Here is a 20372-nt window from a genome sequence, read left to right on the forward strand (position 1 = left end):
ACCCCCATTAAGCTGGTCTGCAGTTTAATTTGTTGCTGGCTATCTTGCTCTTGCTTGTTGCTGGATCTCAACATTTTGAACCGAGAGAGAGACTTAGCTGTCGTACAAAGCTAAGACTCTGTAACATCATCTTTGTATAGATACTCCCTCAGGCATTTGGGCTCATGGATTTTAAATGTCTGAGGGAGTGGCACTTGTCTGACAAGACTTTGCAATCATCATGTATGTATGTATGTATGTTTGTATGTCTGCCTAAAACCTTTGACAGGGGTGACGGATTTTCACAAGATTGGTATCGTTTTGAAGCTCAACCCTTCGGACGACAAATATAAAAAAATGCTGAAAATATTAATTCTTCGCCCTAAACACGGCACATTTTTACAGGGAGGGGTCGCTTTATTCGCCGATATTTTCGAGAGTCATCCCTTCTTTTCGATTGACTTGCCTTAATTTAAACCTACGCCACCCCGGATTGGTGATGGACGCAACAGCAAAGACGTCACGTTCTTTTCCTGTTTCGCGGTATGGGTTCGAGCCTGCCTACTACCACTTTCTTTTTTTAATTTTTTCAACACACACCTCCAAAACACCTGGGAAACGCCGGGCAACCAGGCTAGTTATTGAATAAAACAAATAAATATAACAGATTTTCTATATAATCATGTTTTTTGTAATTTGGAGAACTTTTACTAATTTCGGCATGATGCATAATTTCGTAACAGTGTTTTTGCTGTTTATTTAGAACTAGTCTGGGTGCTCGGTGTTTCCCGGTTGTTTGGAGGTATGTGTTGAGCAAAAAAAAAAGTGGTAGTAAAAAATGTGACGTCTTTGCTGTTGCGCTGTCGTGAAAATCCGTCGCTTCTGTCGAAAGTTTTATACAGACATACAAACATACATACATACATTTAAAAAGACGGGTGAGATTTATATTATAGAATGCATTTATTAAAAAAACTCATTATTTTTCATGGCATAAAAATGTTATATTCCAAAAATCACGAAAATTGGAGAAGGTTTTTGTTTATTTATTTTTTAACAAAATCACATTTCACGTTTTTTTTCTGATAATTTTACTTAAAGATTAAACTAAAAAAAAATGGCCGGGTTGGGTTATCCTTCTTTTGAATTCATCCAAAATATAGCAGATGGTTTCTCTCGTTGTACACGACATAAAACTTGATTTTCTTAAATAAAGCACGTGATCAAATTATGTGATTTTTGGAATATGTCATCTTCATTTCATGACGTGTATGTACATCACAAAGACTTTCATGTGTTTTCATCTACTTAAGATTTTCATTATAAGTAGCAACCTTGCATATGTTTTCTTCGTGTCAACAAGGGAAGAATATTTTGCTCTTTGGCTGCAAAATTTTAAAGTCCGGAATTTGAATAAAAGAACTGTCTACTGAGAACCAGTCACCTCCAGGACTTGTACAGAACAACTAACCACCGGAAACTGTTCTGAACCTAGACGTGCTAATCCAAATAAACACTGAGTTTTTGACTTAGAATACATTCAACCAATCATAATGCATTTACAGCAAATTTGGAAGAAACTTTTATTAATTTTTCTTCGCAAGGGTCTGCACTCGCTGTCAATATGTTATATTTTATCGGCGTGTGTTGTTTAACTGTGCGTTTAACGGGCTATTACCCTCAGATTCCTTAATGTCTATACGGCTCGTGATTCATCTAGTATTATGGTGTTACATTCTGGAGTTTGAGTGCAAGTACGTGTCACTATGCTCTATCTAGTGGCTATATTTTAAGTTTGTTGATTAACTTCGCTAACTTGTTTCCTTTTCGTAAACTGCTTCAGCAATTTCCGGAACTCGACTTCTTTTTTCATTATTTCATTGTTCTACTGATTATTTCAGCGTCCCAAATTATACCTTGCAAAACATGCTTATTTTTGCTATGTCTATGCTGGTTATCTCCCTTAGATTTAATGATCCGTTGACATAAGCGCCGGAATTCCTATCCTGTCGCGGCTGTATTTTGTTTTAAAAGGCCAGAGGAATAGTTGGCCGAAACGTCATGAAACAGCATCTAAGAAAGATGAGGATAGTAGTCCGCAATAAAATAAATTAATAAATAATACTCATCTCAATAATGAATTCCAATTTGAAAATGATTTTAGGAAAAGGCTAGAATCGAACCCAGTATGCAAGTGTTAAAAGATAATAGATATTGAAATCCTAGGAATGCAGAACGATTCACATTGTTCTCCCAAATAACTAAATATTATTTATGTCAGAGAAAGATATTTGATTTATGAATGCAGTCGATTGTTCATTCTTTTAGAAATAACTGCATATTAAATATGTCAGTTAAAAGAATGGACAACACGAATTTAGAAATAATTAACAAAAGAGGTTAAAAGAAATACAATTAAATTTAGGAATTTCTTTTGCTTACCAGAGGTGTTACCATGTGCAAAAGGCACGGGTAAATTGAAACGTAATAAAGTCACATTGGTTGACCACACCTCTGACGTCATGAAGGAAGGAGATTCTCAATATATTGAGATAGGGTTCGAAGTTAGAATCAAAATCAGAATCACAGTCATAGCAAGAGAGACAAAGCCAAAAAGAGCTCGAGTCGATTAGACTGGAAGCTAATGCCCCTTAGAGGCGAAGGAGGGGGGGTAGAGCATTTATTCGCAAAAGCTTTAATCCCTGACAATCATAAATCATCCAGCTGGTATGAGTAAAGAATCATCTAATATTTGTAAACTTGTCTTGTCGCCGCCATTACAACGGAAAGGTAATGTGTTTTGTCTATCATCTTATAAACGAACGTAAGTCTCCACCACCACCACCACCACCACCATCATCATCATCATCATCATCATCATCATCATCATCAAAAAGTGAAGTATCTCCCCTGGTCTATGGTCACAAGAGCTATTGCATAAATGTCTCAGCTCCGTATTAAAAATAATATGAAGTCCCCAAGAATCGATACAGTCGTCGTCGTGATGTACCAAGAATATAAATGTCACTCCCTCAGTATTGTCATTATCATCTCTGTTCAAAGTCTCCGATATATGTGTCTCCAATATGTCCCCTACAACATAACACACACACACACGCACACACACACACACACACACACATATATATATATATATATATATATATATATACTAGCAAAAGTATCCGTCGTTGACTGGGTTCAAAAACAGCCTACAGAAAATGGACTGATTTATGAAAGTATGATAGGTTAAGAAAAGGAAGAGTTGTAAAGAGATAGCTTCGAATTTGAGGGTATCAAAACCAAAGCAAAATATGATGAAAGTAAAAATAAAATAGATAACCCCCATAATTTATTATACCGTACTTGTTCACACTGAAACACTTATCACAATATTCTGTGGATCTATATTAAAAAAACCTTGTTAAACTTTGTGACATATTTCCATTCTATGGAAGTCAGACGCGAACAAACACCCCATAATTTTATTATACCATATTACTTCAAACTGAAACATAATTATCAAAGTCTACTTACGCAGATAGATATGAAAAGTCTTTATTAAAGTTTGTGCCTATTTCCATTCTATGGAGGCCAGGCGGGAACGCAGACCCCACAATTTTATTATACCATCCCTATTTAAGTTAAAACATACTTATCAAAGTATTCTTATGTACATCTATATCAAAAACACTTGTAAACTTTTTTTTTTAATTTTTAATTTCCGTACTTTGTCGATCAGGCGCGAACGCAGACCCCACACTTTTAATGAACCACCGTTCTGCCAGGTCAAACATATCCATTCCTGTGTCTCGATACATCTTCTATCAGTATATGCAATCACTTTTTTCAAATAGTCAACCATATAGGAGCCTATTCGTGACCACACACACACACACACACATTCAGCTTTATATTATAGATATATATTTATAGTAATCTACATACAGTACTGTTTCGCTGTATCACAGCTCATCAGTGCGGTTAGACAGGCAACTACCTCAAGCCAGTCAAGGCTCCTAACCATTACGCTATCGGCGGCTGCTGTGCGAGTCCTGAGTTTAACGCTGTTTTGAAATCGTCCGAAATACCTAAGCTCGATCTGTTTACACAAAAAGCATCGCTTTATACGCTAGTGTATCACTTCTCAATATGCTCAACTCAAGATGAGGAGCATTATAGTCATCCAGATATAGTACTTTTTCGCTGTTTCATAGCTTATCATTGCAGCTAGATGGGCAACTACGTCAAGCCAGGATTGAAACCCGACCGCCTGTACGATAGTCAAGGCTCCTAACCATTACACTAATCGGCGACTGCTGCGCGAGTCGTGAGTTTAACGATGTTTTGAACTCGTCCTAAATACCTAAGCTCGATTTGTTTATATATATATATATATATATATATATATATATATATATATATATATTAGATTAGATTATTAGATTCATTTCAATATTACGCTGCATTCTTTTAATGCATAGTTTCTACATTCTGTATAATTGTGTAGAATTTAAGCTGAAAACGTTCTAGCACCCGGATATATATATATATATATATATATATATATATATATATATATATATATATATATATATGTATATATATATATCAAGAGTAGAACTATATATATATATATATATATATATATATAAAATATATTTTAGTCATCGACATACAGTCCTGTTTCGTTGTTTCACAACTCATCAGTGCCGCTAGACTAACACCTATCCCAAGCCGAGGATCGAACCTAGAGCCGTCGTGATGGCAGTCGGCAGTTCTACTCTTGATATATATATATATATATATATATATATATATATATATATATATATATATATATATATATATCCGGGTGCTAGAACGTTTTCAGCTTAAATTCTACACAATTATACAGAATGTAGAAACTATGCATTAAAAGAATGCAGCGTAATATTGAAATGAATCTAATCGTCTAATAAGAAACCGTAATAAATAAATAACTTTCGTTTTAATTAAAGAAATATTCAAATTAGGTAACCTTTATGTAATTGCTTGCATGTCCACAACTTGATATATTAAGCAGTTGGTTTTCATAATTTTTAAATAGAAAAAAAAATGCCCGTTTTTGGGAGCTGGTTTTCTCCCACATTAAAAACGACATTTTGTCACATTTTGCGTTCGTGGGGAAGCAAATAACTATCAATAGAAAAAGTAGGATCTGTCCATGGTCAATGTGGGGAGGGCGTTTCTATGCTAAAGTAATTTTTATTTTTGCCTACTTCCAGAGTGCCCCTTTTTGGAGAGACAGTTTTTCTCTACATTAAAAACGACCTTGTGTCACATTTTGCTATCGTTGGGGAGGCAAATACAAATAGAAAAGTAGGCTTTTAATATCAACGTTAGAGCGAGAAAAAAGATACAACTTTATAGTTATATAAAGATTAATAGATAGTTATATACGTGTGTGGGAGGGGTTAAATTGTGTGACTTTGCTGAATGGATATAATATTCATAATCTATTTCCAAGCTTACCTTTCATTTCCGTTTCGAATTAAACGCTAATGACTGTCGGACCACGTTTGTCGACCTTGGCGCAAGAAATGGATTTCTTTTTAGTCGCCGGATGTTTCTCCCTTCCACTTCCCCGCCTTCCTTGTACACGTGACTTTAATGCGTTTTTGATTACACCTTCTTTTGGAAGCGGGATATTAGCATGGGTGGAAATGACTAGATCCGATAACGGAGAATATTCCATAAAAAGAAGCCTTTGCTTCCGCGAACTCTCCGTGCTCTGTGACATTTCTTTGATCTGGACCTCAAATACCGCCACGTTTGCAGTGAGATAATGTCAAGCCAATCCTTAGAAGTCGTAATCTCTTTAAAAAATGAGAATTTATGCATACTGAATATATTAGTAATCTCTTGATGTTGGGAAGCGGGGATGCAGACTGTGGGTTAGCGGTTCGATTTCGTTCTGGTGTTATCGCATCATTCTTATTAATCCTCCTTGACAAGGCTCTTATCTCGGTGTGAAATTCACTCTGCGCAGCTTGAACCGGGTTACTTCTGTTTTCCGCCTGCGCATAAATTAAGAAAGGTTTTAGAGAATATTGAATTTCCAAGCAATACCCACAATCGTCATGTATATGGGATGTTTTATCTTTCTCTCGCGACAGAAAGATGTGATACAAGGTCGGGAAAATGGAATTTGAAAAGTCAGCGGATTAGGTAGCCTCGTCGACATTCAATGGTAGTCGCGTCTCAGACGATCAACATTAATATAATCCCTTCTCAAAGGGTAAAAACACGTAGAAGAGTGGAACTCCTAGAACTGCACAGGACCATACTGGCCATATCTCGCGAGGAGAGAACAGGCCAGCGGAATAATGGCCTAGTCTCTGGCTTTGATACCAGGGGAAAATCCTGATGCCAGCTAAGTATGATGACGTCAGTTTTGCATTTTGCATGCGGGGAAATGTTACCGCACTCCACGTATAGCACTTGGTATTCATAAATAGCCATTCATCTTTGTTCGAGACGCATATAAACAAAAGAATGTATACATATTATTTAATTGGAATTCATTATTAATTGATTTTATTGCGGACTATTATCCTCATCTTTTTTAGTTGTTGTTTCACGACATTTCGGCTAACTATTCGTCAGGTGATAACCACGATGGGACAGAAACTCCGAATCTCCTAACTGCATTCTCTGCAATTACTTCCATCCGTAGTTGTTGTCGTCTCACCACGTTTTGGCCAAGTCCCTGCTCCCTGCTTCCCCAACAGTACTGACGTGCAGAAGTTCAAGTGTAACGTGAACCGACACCTTGCTGCCCAAATCCCTACATAGTACCCCAGTAGTTGTTGCCCTTGATAGTAGCCCCCTACACCAATTTAAACCGCTATTTTCAGACAATTATCACCTGGAACAGTAGAGATGAGAATTGTCTGAAGATAGCGGTTTCAATCCTACCCAAAGACGGCCACAGGTTTACTTGGCCAAAACGTAGTGAGACGACAACTATGGAAGGCGATAATTGCTGAGAATGCAGTTAGGAGATTCGGAGTTCTTATCCCGTCGCGGTTATCGCCTGACGAAGGTCAGAGGAATAGTTAGCTGAAACATCGTGAAACAACAACTAAGAAAGATGAGGATAACAGTCCGCAATCAATAAATAACTAGTGATGGAAAGATAAACGAGAACTGATATAGACTTACGAAAGTAATTTGTGTGAGACAGAAAGGATGCAACTGCTGCGAGAGTTTGCACAAGGTCTTTGGACTACTTATTTATCTAAGAAAGAATTCAATAAAAAAAAATCATTTTTTAAATTAAAAAAAAATTTTTTTCTTGTTATCCCTTTCAAGGGAATAACTCTTCCCCGACAAAAAAATTAAGTGTAAATTAGAATAACACCCTTTACATCGGGTACAGCTAATTAATATAATTTGATGTTGAGTAATATATTATCCAATTCAGTCACATATTATACATCGACTATCATAATATATATCATAAGTAAATGATTGTGAGATATATGAGATGACTTATACGATTCCGAGATTTAGTATACGTGACTGATCATAAGATATATCTTAAGTAAATGATCATTGGATATAAATTAAAAACGAGCATAAGATGTAACCTAAAATGTATCTTAAATAAATGACCATTGGTTATATCTAAAAATACGATCATAAGATGTATCACAACTAAGATACATCATAAGATATTCGAGTAGTAAACGACAATGATATATAGTATGACTATGACAACAGCATATTCTTTTCTTTGTTTTGATTCTCAGGTATATATCCATTGATATCTTATTTTTTTTTTGTTATGTAGAGTGATGTGGTTCTTGGTTGATTAATTATGCCTGTGTCGGATATATACTCGAGAGTCAAAACAATGAAAAGAATGTGATGTTGTAATAGCCCTAGTCTTAAGTACCGGTGGTGTTCTCTGCTTTTTTTTTTTTTTTTTTTTGCTTTTTTTTCTGTTGATTAATTGTGTCTGTATCCAATACAAACTCGAGAGTAAAAAAAAAAAATGAAAAGAATATGCTGTTGTCACAGCCATAATTATAAGTCCTCGTGGGATTTATGTTCAAGTAGTTATTTTAAACAAATTATTATGAATAATTATCAATGCGATACATCTTAAGTAAAAAATGGCATGTATTCAAAGAGAAAACATAAAATATCGTAAGTGAGCGATCATAAGATTTATCCTAGTCATACGATCATAAGATAGATTATTATAAGTTCATGAGATTAATTATAAATAAACAGTCATAAGATATATTTAAGTAAATGATCATAAGATCTATCATGTAAGCGATGGTTAGATACATCATAATCAAACTATTGAAAAATATATAAGATATATCATGAGTAAACGGTTATACTATATATCCTAAGTAAACAATGATATATGTTATATATTAATAACGATCTTACGATATATTTTAAGTAAACAATTCATAAGGAAATGAACAAACGACATATCACAAAGAAATGATCATGAGATTTATTATATGATGTTACATGGTAAATGATCAAGCAGTACATATAAATGATCATTTGAATTATCATAACCAAACAATCATAAGATATATCATACTTAAACGATCATAAGATATATCAAGTAAACGATCGTGAGATATATATTAAGTAAACAATCTTAAAATATGTCATATATAAACGATCATTAGAATTATTATATTATTGTAAGAAGTAAACGATCAGAAGCTATATGATTAATAAATAATAAAGAATTTTTTTTAATAAACGATCATAAGATCTATCATAAGTAAATCACTATGAGATATATGAGATGATTTCTACGATTGCGAGTTTTAGTATACATAACTGATCATAAGATATATCTTAACTAAATGATTATTGGATATATCTTAAAAATGAGTATAAGATGTATCCTAAGTAAGCGATCATAAAATGTATCTTAAAAAAGTGATCATTGGATATATCTGAAAAATACGATCATCAGATGTATTACAAGTAACCGATCATAAGATATTATATTAAATAAATGATCATGGATATTTCTAAAAATAATACGACTATTAAACGTATCACAGGTAACCAATCATGATATATATTTTAAATAAATGATCATTGGATATATCTTAAAACTACGATTATAGCCGTATCACAGGTAACCAATCATACTATATATTTTAAATAAATGATTATTATTATAAATCTTAAAAACGATCATAAGATGTATCATAGTAACTGATCATAATATCTACAGTATATATCTATAGTATAAATTTCACCTGTCTGTTTAAATGTATGTATTTATGTTTGTATGTTTGCCTAAAACTTTCGACAGAGGCGACAGATTTTCACGAGATTAGTATCGTAGAAAAGCTCGACCCTTTGAACGACAAATATCGAAAAGTTGGCCTAAAACATAAATTCCTTCACCCTCAGCTGGACAGTTTTCTACAGGGAGGGGTCGCTTTTTTCGCCGATATTTTCGAAAGTCATCCTCTCTTTTCGATTGACTAGCCTTAATTTAAACCTTCGTCACTTCCGGTTTGGCGATGGACGCAAGGGCAAAGACGTCACGTTTTTTTTTCACTATCTTTTCCTCCTTTGTGGTACAGGTTCGAGCCTGCCTGCAGACTACCACTTTTTTTTTCTCAACACACACCTCTAAATACCCGGGCAGCGCCGGGCATCTAGGCTAGTCTTAAATAAATGATCATTGGATATATCTTAAAAACGATTATAAGATTATCGTAAGATATATCCTAAATAAATGATCATTAGATATATCTTAAAATACAATGATAAATGTATCATAAGTAACTGATCGTAATATATATCTTAAATAAATGATCATTAGATATATCTTAAAAACGATTATAAGATTATCGTAAGATATATCTTAAATAAATGATCATTAGATATATCTTAAAATATAATGATAAGATGTATCATAAGTAACAGGTCATAATATATATCTTAAGTAAATGATCATTAGATATATCTTAAATTCGATCATAAGATTATCATAAATAACTGATCATAATATATATCTAAAATTAATTATCATTAGATGTATTTTTAAAAACGATCATACGATGTATCATATATAAACGATCAAGTCTTACCTGACTCGAGCAATCTTGAGAGTATTCTTTCTTGCCGCCTAGAATTGTCCAGAACATTTCCGGTTCTTTCCCTTCGTTCAAAATAATCGGGTCGCTTGAAAAAAGAAAAGGAAAACATTTTATGACATAACATAAACTCCCGTAATAAAAAAAAATAATAAGTATTTACTCGTGGGACCTGTGGAAATTCCACAGCGGCATCTTTCATATGTAATGTATTGTTGCTGGGCATTCTGTGAACGTTCAACGTGAATGGAGAATCTGTAATATTATTGTAGCCTTTTTGTTAAAACTACAAAACTATTCATCAAAGTAATCTGGTTAATGTAGTGTCAGAATACATCTGGTTACTATGGTTTATTTCCAAAATCTTTATAGGAGTCTGTGACATATTTCCATTGTATGGACCTCGCGGCGCGAACGAAACCTTACGATATTATTAAACCATCTTTAGACAGAACAGATAATACATTTATATATATATATATTTTTACATAGGCATCACCACATTATCAAGGCCAAGAGGCCACTCAAGGATAAGGGTTAAAGAGTGTACAGTAGAAATTGGACAATATAGTAATCATTAGTAATGAAAATTTGGTAAATTTGATAACTTATATGGAACGGCTCATCAAGAACTTATTTACGTTAGACTTGAACACAATCATATTGTAGTCAGCCGGAAAGCAGGAAAACGGAAGACAATTCCACAGGCGTGCAGTTCTAAGAAAGAAGCTTTTTTCATGGAATCTACGTTCCTAGCCAAAACGACCAAGAAGGTATATTTTAATTAAATGTACGGCCCAAAAGTGACATCATTTTTTTAATATTTTGTTTTTTACATTGATCGGGAGATCCTATTTATTAAAAATAAGGATAGAAAATGATAGCCTACTACGAACAGTAAATTAGCATATCTATATATTAATAATTTAATGCTCGTAGTATGTTATAACCTTCTATTCTCCTTTTTAATAAATAGGATCTCCCGATCGAATAATCTATAACCCGGAAACATACGTACGTACGTGCATTCAAGAAGGAGCACTCACATTTTGAACGAAGTTAGCGCATTATACAGCCTAACATTAAAACGTCATTTGAGAAGTTTTTTCACCGAATAAGCAGAACGCCCCGGCGTATACAATAAACAGTAGGTTCTTTGATAAGACAGAGGCGCGTCCGAAATGAATGTTTCTGCTTAGAACACAATTGAAGCATGATACTTGACTTTTGCATTTTAAACTTTAATTAGAGCCATTATATAGCAATATTTTTATAAAATCAAAAATAAGTTTTTAATATAAGACAGGGGCGCGATCATATTGAATGCTCATTTCTCTAATTTAATCTTACCTTTAAGATATATATATATATATATATATATATATATATATATATATATATATATATATATATATATATATATATAGCCAGTAGAGTTTAGTTTCCTAGAAGTACATCCAATGAAACAACATGTGTCTACCAAAATAGTGCTCAATGAGTGAACAGAGCAGGTATATTAATTTTATTTATACAAACATTAAATAAAATTAATATATATATATATATATATATATATATATATATATATATATATATATACATATATATAAATTTACCTATTATCCATTTTTTTTAAATCTAATACGCATATATATGTGTGTGTGTAATGATTCTATAGATCGGTTTCCTAGATTCAAATCCAATGGAACCCGCGTGATTATAAGAGTGCTCAATGGAGGACAGAGCTAGTATATAGACTGTTTATTATGCAAACATTATTGGTACATATGTGCATAACGCCTCTACTTTGGTCTGATAAAGTGGTCTCTTTGAATTGGGATTCTACTGAAATATGTACGCACATATGTAACCAATAATGTTTATATAATAAACAGACACACACACATACACACACACACACACACACACACACACATATATATATATATATATATATATATATATATATATATATATATATATATATATATAAAATGGCGCCCAAAAGTTGTTGTTCGACTATATTCTTCTCAAGCGATTTCTATCGGTGCATCCGATTATTATCGGGAGCGATTATTGTTTTTTTTCTAACATTCGCAGAATACTATATGATGCTCCTCGAAAACAAAATCTTTTCAGATCCAAAAAATAGATCCACTATCTATGCCCGATATGTCGACGACATATTCTTTGCAGCTGAATCAGTATAAGACATTAATAAAACTCAAACTAAACCTAGAAACACAGTCAGTCCTCAGATTCACCCATGAACCAAACATAAATAACAAAATACCATTTCTTGATGTATTAGTAAATTCAAGCAACCCCACTAAATACACAACTTCAACACACAAAAAAACTACCAACAGTAACACAATGCTCCTAAGTTACTATAGCGAACGCCCAGAAAAATATGAAACTACCTTTATAAAAAATTTGATTCGCCGCTCATACAATATAGCATCAACCCGACAAATATTTTACAAAGGTACTAAGAAACATAAAACAACATCTAATAAACAATAACTTTCCTAATAAAATCATTGATAAACACATAAAACTCTATTTAAATCACTCCACAATAAAACCATAAACCTTAACCCCAACAAAAACGACACCATCAAAGTATACTATAAAAACCAATTACACAATAACTACAAAACAAATGAAAAATAATAACAAACCTAATTAAAAGATACACAAGACCCACCAAAACAAAAAGATCAAACTAATAATATATTATACTAAATTTAAAATTTCTAATTTAATAATTAAAAACAATTACAATACTAGCACCACACTAAACCAAACTAATGTAGTGTATAAATTTATTTGCCCTCTAAAAGCTCATACCACGCATACCTAGGCCACACAACAACACTCTCCCGACGACTAACCTATAATTTAGCTGACAATAGTACCATAAAACAGCACCTAACATCTCACGATAATCGTCCGACATTAGAAATATCTTAACTAAAAATACTAAAAGTCGATATCTTAACAACTTCACAAGAATTACTAGAAGTCATATTTATAAAAAAAACCTACAACCCTTTTTGAACCGGATCTCATTAAACACTGGGACAAATATACTCATAGTATCTAATAATTAACAAGACACTAAATTAATAAACTATAAAATAGGAAAATCGAAATAAATAAAGATGTTAATTTAGATTTAAATTTAAAATATTTTATCCAAGAACAGCACGGTTTATAAACTGCACAATTGTCACGGTAATTCTACAGTTTATCGACCGCCCTTAAATAATATTATATGCATGCTTTCACCTAACAAATTAAATAAAAAGACGTTAATTTAGATTTAAATTTAAAATATTTTATCCAAGAACAGCACGGTCTATAAACTGCACAATTGTCACGGTAATTCTACAGTTTATGGACCGCCTTTAAATAATATTATATGCATGCTTTCATCTAACAAATTAAATAAAAAGATGTTAATTTAGATTTAAATTAAAAATATTTTGTCCAAGAAAAGTATGGTCTATAAACTGCACAATTATCACGGTAATATTTATTGGCTGGATTTCTAACAGTATAATAAAATATAAAATTAAATATAAAAAGACGTTAAACGTGAAAATCGCGTAAACTACGCAAGTGTCGAAATTTGAAAAGAAATTCGACGTGTTTATAGCCAATTAAAAAAATTATAAATACACCAAGCCTCAAAGGAAAAGAAAAAAGAAAAGAAAAATAACAACAATCGTCCCTGATGATAGTTGGTTGTTTTGGTTGTTTTTGTTTTACGGCATATCACCCTTTTTCAGGTTATTCTCTTTAATGCCGAATCTAGTTATTTTGAGGAACGATTTTTAATGGAGTATATTTGTTTTGTTTTTTTTAAGTCGGATTCTATTTAACCCATAGTTGGGACCCTAACAGGTGCTACCACTCCGGGTCAGAATGGACCTGGGAGCAATGACAATTAAAGGGTGGCTCCACACTCCCCAAGGCCCGCAAGCTGGGGCCTCACCTTCGGATATAGTTTTAGGTCATATCCAAGACCGTTCCTGATGATAATCGGATGCCCGGAAATACAGCGCTTGAGAAGAATATGGCCGAAGAACAACGTTTTTACATGGGAATCATCACTTATCAAGGCCCGGAAGCCACTCGGGGATAAGGGTTATTGTGTGTACAATAATCAATGGGATAATATCGTAGTAATAGTTAGTATTGGAGATTTGATAAAGTGCCTTACTTAAGGGAGCGATTAATCAGGAATTTGTTTATGTTGGACTTGAAGACATCCAAGTAATAGTCAGGTGGGAAACAGGCAAACGGAACAGAGTTCCACAGGCGTGCACTTCTCAGAAAGAAGCTCTGTTCATGGAATCTACGTTTTGATTTAGGCACAGATAAAGAGTGGGAGAAATTACTGACAGTGGTTTTAGCTAGATGGGTGTTTATCGTGAACGATTGGCGAGGGGGGCTAGAGATTGGAGCTCGGACGAGCACTTGCCATGGAAATAACGATAAAACAAAGACAGGCTCGCAACGTCTCTTCTGTGGGAGAGAGGTTGCAAGGAAGAGAAAAGGGCATCCTCCACTAAGCACACGGAGTCTATTTTGTACTTTGTCAAAGCAGGATAGGCTGTTTTTAGAAGCTTCAGCCCAGATATGGCAGCAGTATTCCATCTTTGGACGTACTTGGCTTTTATACAGATAGAGAATTGCATCAGTAGTGAGATATCTTCTGGAGCGGTAGAAGGATCCTACCACTTTCCCAGCGGCCCGGGCAACACACTTGATATACGTGCTCCATTTCAGATCAGGAGTAAAGGTCAAACTCAGGAGCTTATCAAAACATGAAGTCTCCCCAAGACGAGAGCCATCCATTTAAATTGATGCTAGATTGGGATTAGACCGTTGATGATGTAAAGATAGGAGCTTGGTTTTAGATGCATTAAAAGTAACCAGCCACCTCTTTCCCCACTGTACCACGCGCTCAAGATCAGAGGAGAGAGAATCAGAGAGAGCTTTGTCATTTACGACCTTTGATGTGTTGCCATATATGGTCGTGTCATCAGCATAGATGTCAACGAATGATTTAAGTATGCGTTTTGGGAGATCATTGATGTAGATCAGGAAGAGAGTTGGGCCCAGGATTGACCCCCGAGGGACTCCAGCATTAATACTGTGGGCCTCTGATTGCTGCCCATCAACCATCCATATAACATGCCTGTCGGCAAATGGAAAAGATATCCAGAAAGATCGGAAAAAAGAACTCCGTCGTGTTCAATCAGACGTGCTTGAAAAATGACTTGCTGCAATATATATATATATATATATATATATATATATATATATATATATATATATGTGTGTGTGTGTGTGTGTGTGTGTGTGTGTGTGTGTGTGTTCACTGACTGTTAATTTAACCAGAGGGATGTATATTTTCTAAATAAGCAAATAAATAAAGAAAGAAATATTTTTTTAGCTGCCACTAATGACGCCGACAGAAGACTCGCCAATCAGACGTAGTCGATGTCATATCAACCTTTTTTCACTCTCTCTCGTGTCTTGAATATATTCTGTTCTACTCTTTCATGTCTCGAACATGTTCCGATCTCTCGTACCTCGAACATGCCCCGTTCCAATCTCTCGTGTCTCGAACATGTCCTGTTTCAATCTCTCGTGTCTCGAACATGCCCTGTTCTAATATCTCGTATCTCGAACATGTCCTGTTTCCAATCTCTGTTGTCTCGAACATGCCCTGTTCTAATCTCTCGTATCTCGAACATGTGATGTTCCAATCTCTCGTATCTCGAACATTCTCTGTTCCAATCTCCTGTGCCTCGAACATGTCCTGTTCCAATCTCTCGTATCTCGAACGTGTCCTGTTCCAATTTCTCATGTCTCGAACATATAATGCTCTACTCTTTCGTATCTCGAACATGTCCTGTTCCAATCCCTCGTATCTCGAACATGTTCCGTTCCAATCTCTCGTGTCTCGAACACGTCCCTTTTCACTCTCTCGTGTCTCGTTTTATCGTCTGTTCTATAATTTATTCCCCCAAGAAGCTGGTTGCCGTGCCCAGGACGTAACAGCCGTCTCTGAAACGTACCGAAAACAAGATATTGTCATAATACATGGGTTTCCGAATGAATTAAGATGTACCTTTCATTTGTCAGATAGGTCATCACGTTTTTCGCCATTTTGCGTTCATTCTTACTTGCTCCCTAAAAAAAAGAAAAAGAAAATAAAGAAACTGAAAAACAAATTTTAGAGAAAATTGAAAGAATTGAATGTAAAAAAAATTGAAATGAAAATTTTGAAAAAGAAGTATTTACATCGGTCACGTGTACCGTGCCGACAACCACCCTAGCCATGGTTGGGATAGCTACTTTTTTGCAGGGAGGTGTCGATGTCTTCCTATATTCAGGCCTGGTATTCCACTAGAGATGGTTGGGTCGATGTCCTTTTTACATACAGCCCTGGTATTCGGTATTCCAAAATGGTCGCAGATTTGGTATTGACCAAGATTAATATTGTTTAACTTTAGTGGTCATTAGTCAAATGTCTGATTTTATCAAATAGCCCAGAATGTTTGTACCGAATTTTTAAGGATATGAAAAGTATATATATATATATATATATATATATATATATAATCCCGTCATATCATCGAAGTTAAGCAACGTTGAGCCTGGCTAGTACCAGATGGGTGACCATTTGGGAATTCTAGGCGCTGTATATGCTTTCCGCTTATCTCGGCATTGTTTCCAGTCGTCCTGAAAGTGCACTTGCCACTGGTATTCAACAATGTCGATTCAGGCGAGGTGTGGTTGGTTATTGCACAACACTTACTACAACAATTTCACGCGCATGCACCCTTACAGTGGGTAACCATAGTCTGTTAAGACTGAAGGAAGCCTTTATATATATATATTCCATAGCTGAACGATTCCCAACTAGCTGAGAACTTCCTGTCTACTCGTTCCAACTCGTTCGCTCAAGACTCTCTGACTAACTCCTAACTCTGATTACCTACATTTCCAAACTATATCATTACGTCATGAATTCCACGTGACCCAAGACATAAATTGAATGATCTACCTTCGTCACGTATTTTGTTTCTAACAATATTTTCTATTATAACATATTTGCTTTTATTTATCTAAACTTCTTTCATGTTATTGTTTATATAATCTAGTCAAGTTAAATTCCTAAAACGTCATTTAGCCATATTTGTCCTTGAAATGCATTCTTCTCCTTAAATCAAATATAATTCAATCTATATGATAATAATAAGTATAATATTTTGACTCAAATAATACGGCAATACCCCGTGTGTGCTAGTCTGCAACATAACTAAAGTAGCCTATATTTAGTTTTTTTTTATTTTTGCTTTTTTTTTTTTTGAGAGAGAGAGAGAGATGACGGTGGCTAATTGTTGGATGTATCAGATGTATCAGGTTCCAACCCAGTTTCAGTTTGTTCCACAAAAAACTTTTATTTAAGATGTTAGCAACTTTCACATGGTCTCTTCTGAAAGGACTCGAAGTATTTCCTGAAAGAATTATAACTAGAAACATATGGGGGGGGGAGAATGGCAACAATAAAATAACCTGATCCACATAAAATTAATGAACTGTTTAACAAAACGGAGAATAAATGGAGAATATTGGCAAATGCCTTTCGTACTTACTCTTCCGATCCATAAGTAAGATTCTTCGCCATGAATCAAGACAAACGCATCGCCAGAATTGAGACTGGACGCATCCACATCAACCTGAAAATCCAAAGAAAAATGTTTCCAATAAGATGAAGAAAAAATCATTGAGCGGAAGCCTCAGTTATTCCATATGATAATTCTATAATTCTGCTCCTAGCCCAGTACACAGTTTTAATATCTACCTAGACGGTAGACTCGACGTTGTCCAGGACTAAATGATGATCAACGAAGGTTTCACACTTGTATATTTTTAATGTCATCGAAATCGGGTAAATAACTTATTTTTCAATCAAATCGGTTGATTGCCTGCTCTAATTGGGGACCCATCGCAGTGCATTAGAAGGAAACTTCACATACCTCCCCACAGTGACTTAGTCCACAATACATTGCAGTCTACATTGCACTGTAGAGAACCTATTGCTAGTTTTATAAAATTATTTTTATATATAATGGCTTGAATTAAAGTTTAAAATGCAAAAATTAAGTGTCATGCTTCAATTGTGCTCCAAACAGAAACGTTCATTTAGAACGCGTTCCTATCATATAAAAAAAAACTTGCCGTTTATTTTATATGCCCGGCCTTAATGCTTGTGCGGTGATAACAGTTTGAATTTAAGTTTAAAACAAAAAAGTCAAGAATCATGGTACTATTAATCTTTAAACAGAAACATTCATTTCGAACGCGCCACTGTCATATCAAAGAACCTACTGGCGATTTTATATGCTGAGCTGCAACGTTGCCGTTACGTCGCAAATAGACAAATAAATAAAACAAATAAATAAAACAAATAAATAAAATATCCGGGTCAGCCTTTTTTTTTCTTTTTCAACAGAAGTTTTTTATTACTTTTATCATTGTTTGGGCACCACTTAAAATATGGAATCTCTGACTTATGTAATTACTAGCTGTATCTGCGATCCGTTGGGTCATATTTTTCTGATTTTCATTTAATTTGGGAATTCATAAAATTTTGCATGTCTGTTGAGACATTCTTTTTGCAGACGTAGACATGAAAGTAGTGTGACGAGCTGAAGAATTGTGTGTCCGTGCCTTACCTACCTATTGCGAAAATAAGTTCGTCCAACAGCTATAAAAAGCCAACACCATAACCGTTCATCGAGTGACTGCCGAGCTTACTCTGGTACCGTGTTGTTTCGAGGGAGTTGTTCGGGATCGTATTGTGTCGTTGTGACGGACTTGCTCAGGATCGTGTCGCTTCGATGGAGGCGTTTGGTACTGTATCGCGTAGTATCGATGATATTTTCCATGTTGAGTTCTAGTTGTGTTCGGTTTACGTTTATTTTATACGGCATAATCGCGTTGACACACCGGTTCTCGTCAGATCACCAAAGTTAAGCAACGTTGAGCCTGGCTAGTACCAGATGGGTGACTATTTGGGAATTCTAGGCGCTTTATGTGATTTCCGCTTATCTCAGCATTGTTTCCAGTCGTTCTGAACCTCCACTTGCCACTGGTATTCAACAATCTCGACTCAAGAGAGGTGTGGTTGGAAATTGCGCAACTCTTGCCACAATAATTTCACGTGCTGGCACCTTTACAGTGGGTATCCATAGTCTGTCAACACTGAAGGAAGCCCATTTTTTATTGTCTAGTTGATTTGACAGTTGTCGTAGGCGTAGTGTAGTTTGTGATAACATTTTTTCTGTCTCTCTTCCCTTTTAAAGTCCCAAGTGGTCCCAAAATCGTTCTAGGAACTAATTTTACTCGTCATATGGGAGTATTCTTCTGCTTTAATATAATAATAGTGTTACAGAGCGCAGACGCGCGCATGACAGCCGTATGCAGATGACTGAGCTGTGTGCAAGATGACGTCACGGCAAGGAAAAAGATTATAAACAGAAGAAAGTGTGCGCAGACCGATGATCACGATCACATTGGAGACGTGGTCGGAGAAGGAGAGCTAAATGTCTTCTGTTAAAACCTAAAAACAGCAAGTTGAAGTTCTTTCCTTTTCCTTTCTTATGTTTCTTGCGACGGAGTCTATAACGTGTTGGGTCCCTACTTGTTACCGCGTGTGTAAACATGTGCTATGTTACAGTAGATTAATGTCAGGCGTAAGGTCATCACTGGCTTAATAGGAAAGCAAAAATGGCTGGTTAAACAATATTTGTCGTTAATAGGGTTGGAACGATTATGGAAATCAGGAATGATAAAAAATCGAAACTTTTGGAGATATCGGAATTAAAAAAAAGTGCTTATTTTCCGATGCCTAAACTGATTCTTTTAAATTTTTGTTTGTTAATTCTTTGGTTGCCGTTTGTTCTGCTGGTATCGATGGTAAACTGATAATTACTTTTTGATATTTAACCACTTGTTTTACTAGTGGTTAAATAAATAAATATATAATCCACCTACACCTTCACCACAAAAAAGTGCATTCTTACGTTTGCGCAAATATATGTATATGTTACTTGGATTTTACGGTAACCCGAAAGTAAAATTTTACATTTAAAACAAGTCTATACCTACAGCTAAATATTCAACGGTTTAAAAAAAAAATCTGAATCGGTATTTGTATCG

General features: G+C 34.7%; 1 protein-coding gene across 2 annotated transcripts in view; it reads right to left on the bottom strand.

Annotated features, from left to right (window-relative positions):
• LOC145266317 (advillin-like) overlaps positions 1-20372 on the bottom strand; it is a 438949-nt gene that overhangs the window by 149619 nt on the left and 268958 nt on the right. For both annotated transcript variants that reach the window (XM_080121877.1, XM_080121876.1), the window contains 3 exons: positions 17804-17887; positions 16273-16334; positions 10116-10209 (listed from right to left, as the gene is read on the bottom strand). In XM_080121877.1, the coding sequence (XP_079978003.1) occupies positions 10116-10209; positions 16273-16334; positions 17804-17887 (240 nt within the window). The remainder of the gene's footprint in view (positions 1-10115; positions 10210-16272; positions 16335-17803; positions 17888-20372) is intronic.

This window comes from Euprymna scolopes, chromosome 41 (assembly GCF_053919585.1).
Source record: "Euprymna scolopes isolate OS-2025 chromosome 41, ASM5391958v1, whole genome shotgun sequence".
Lineage (NCBI taxonomy): Eukaryota > Metazoa > Mollusca > Cephalopoda > Sepiida > Sepiolidae > Euprymna > Euprymna scolopes.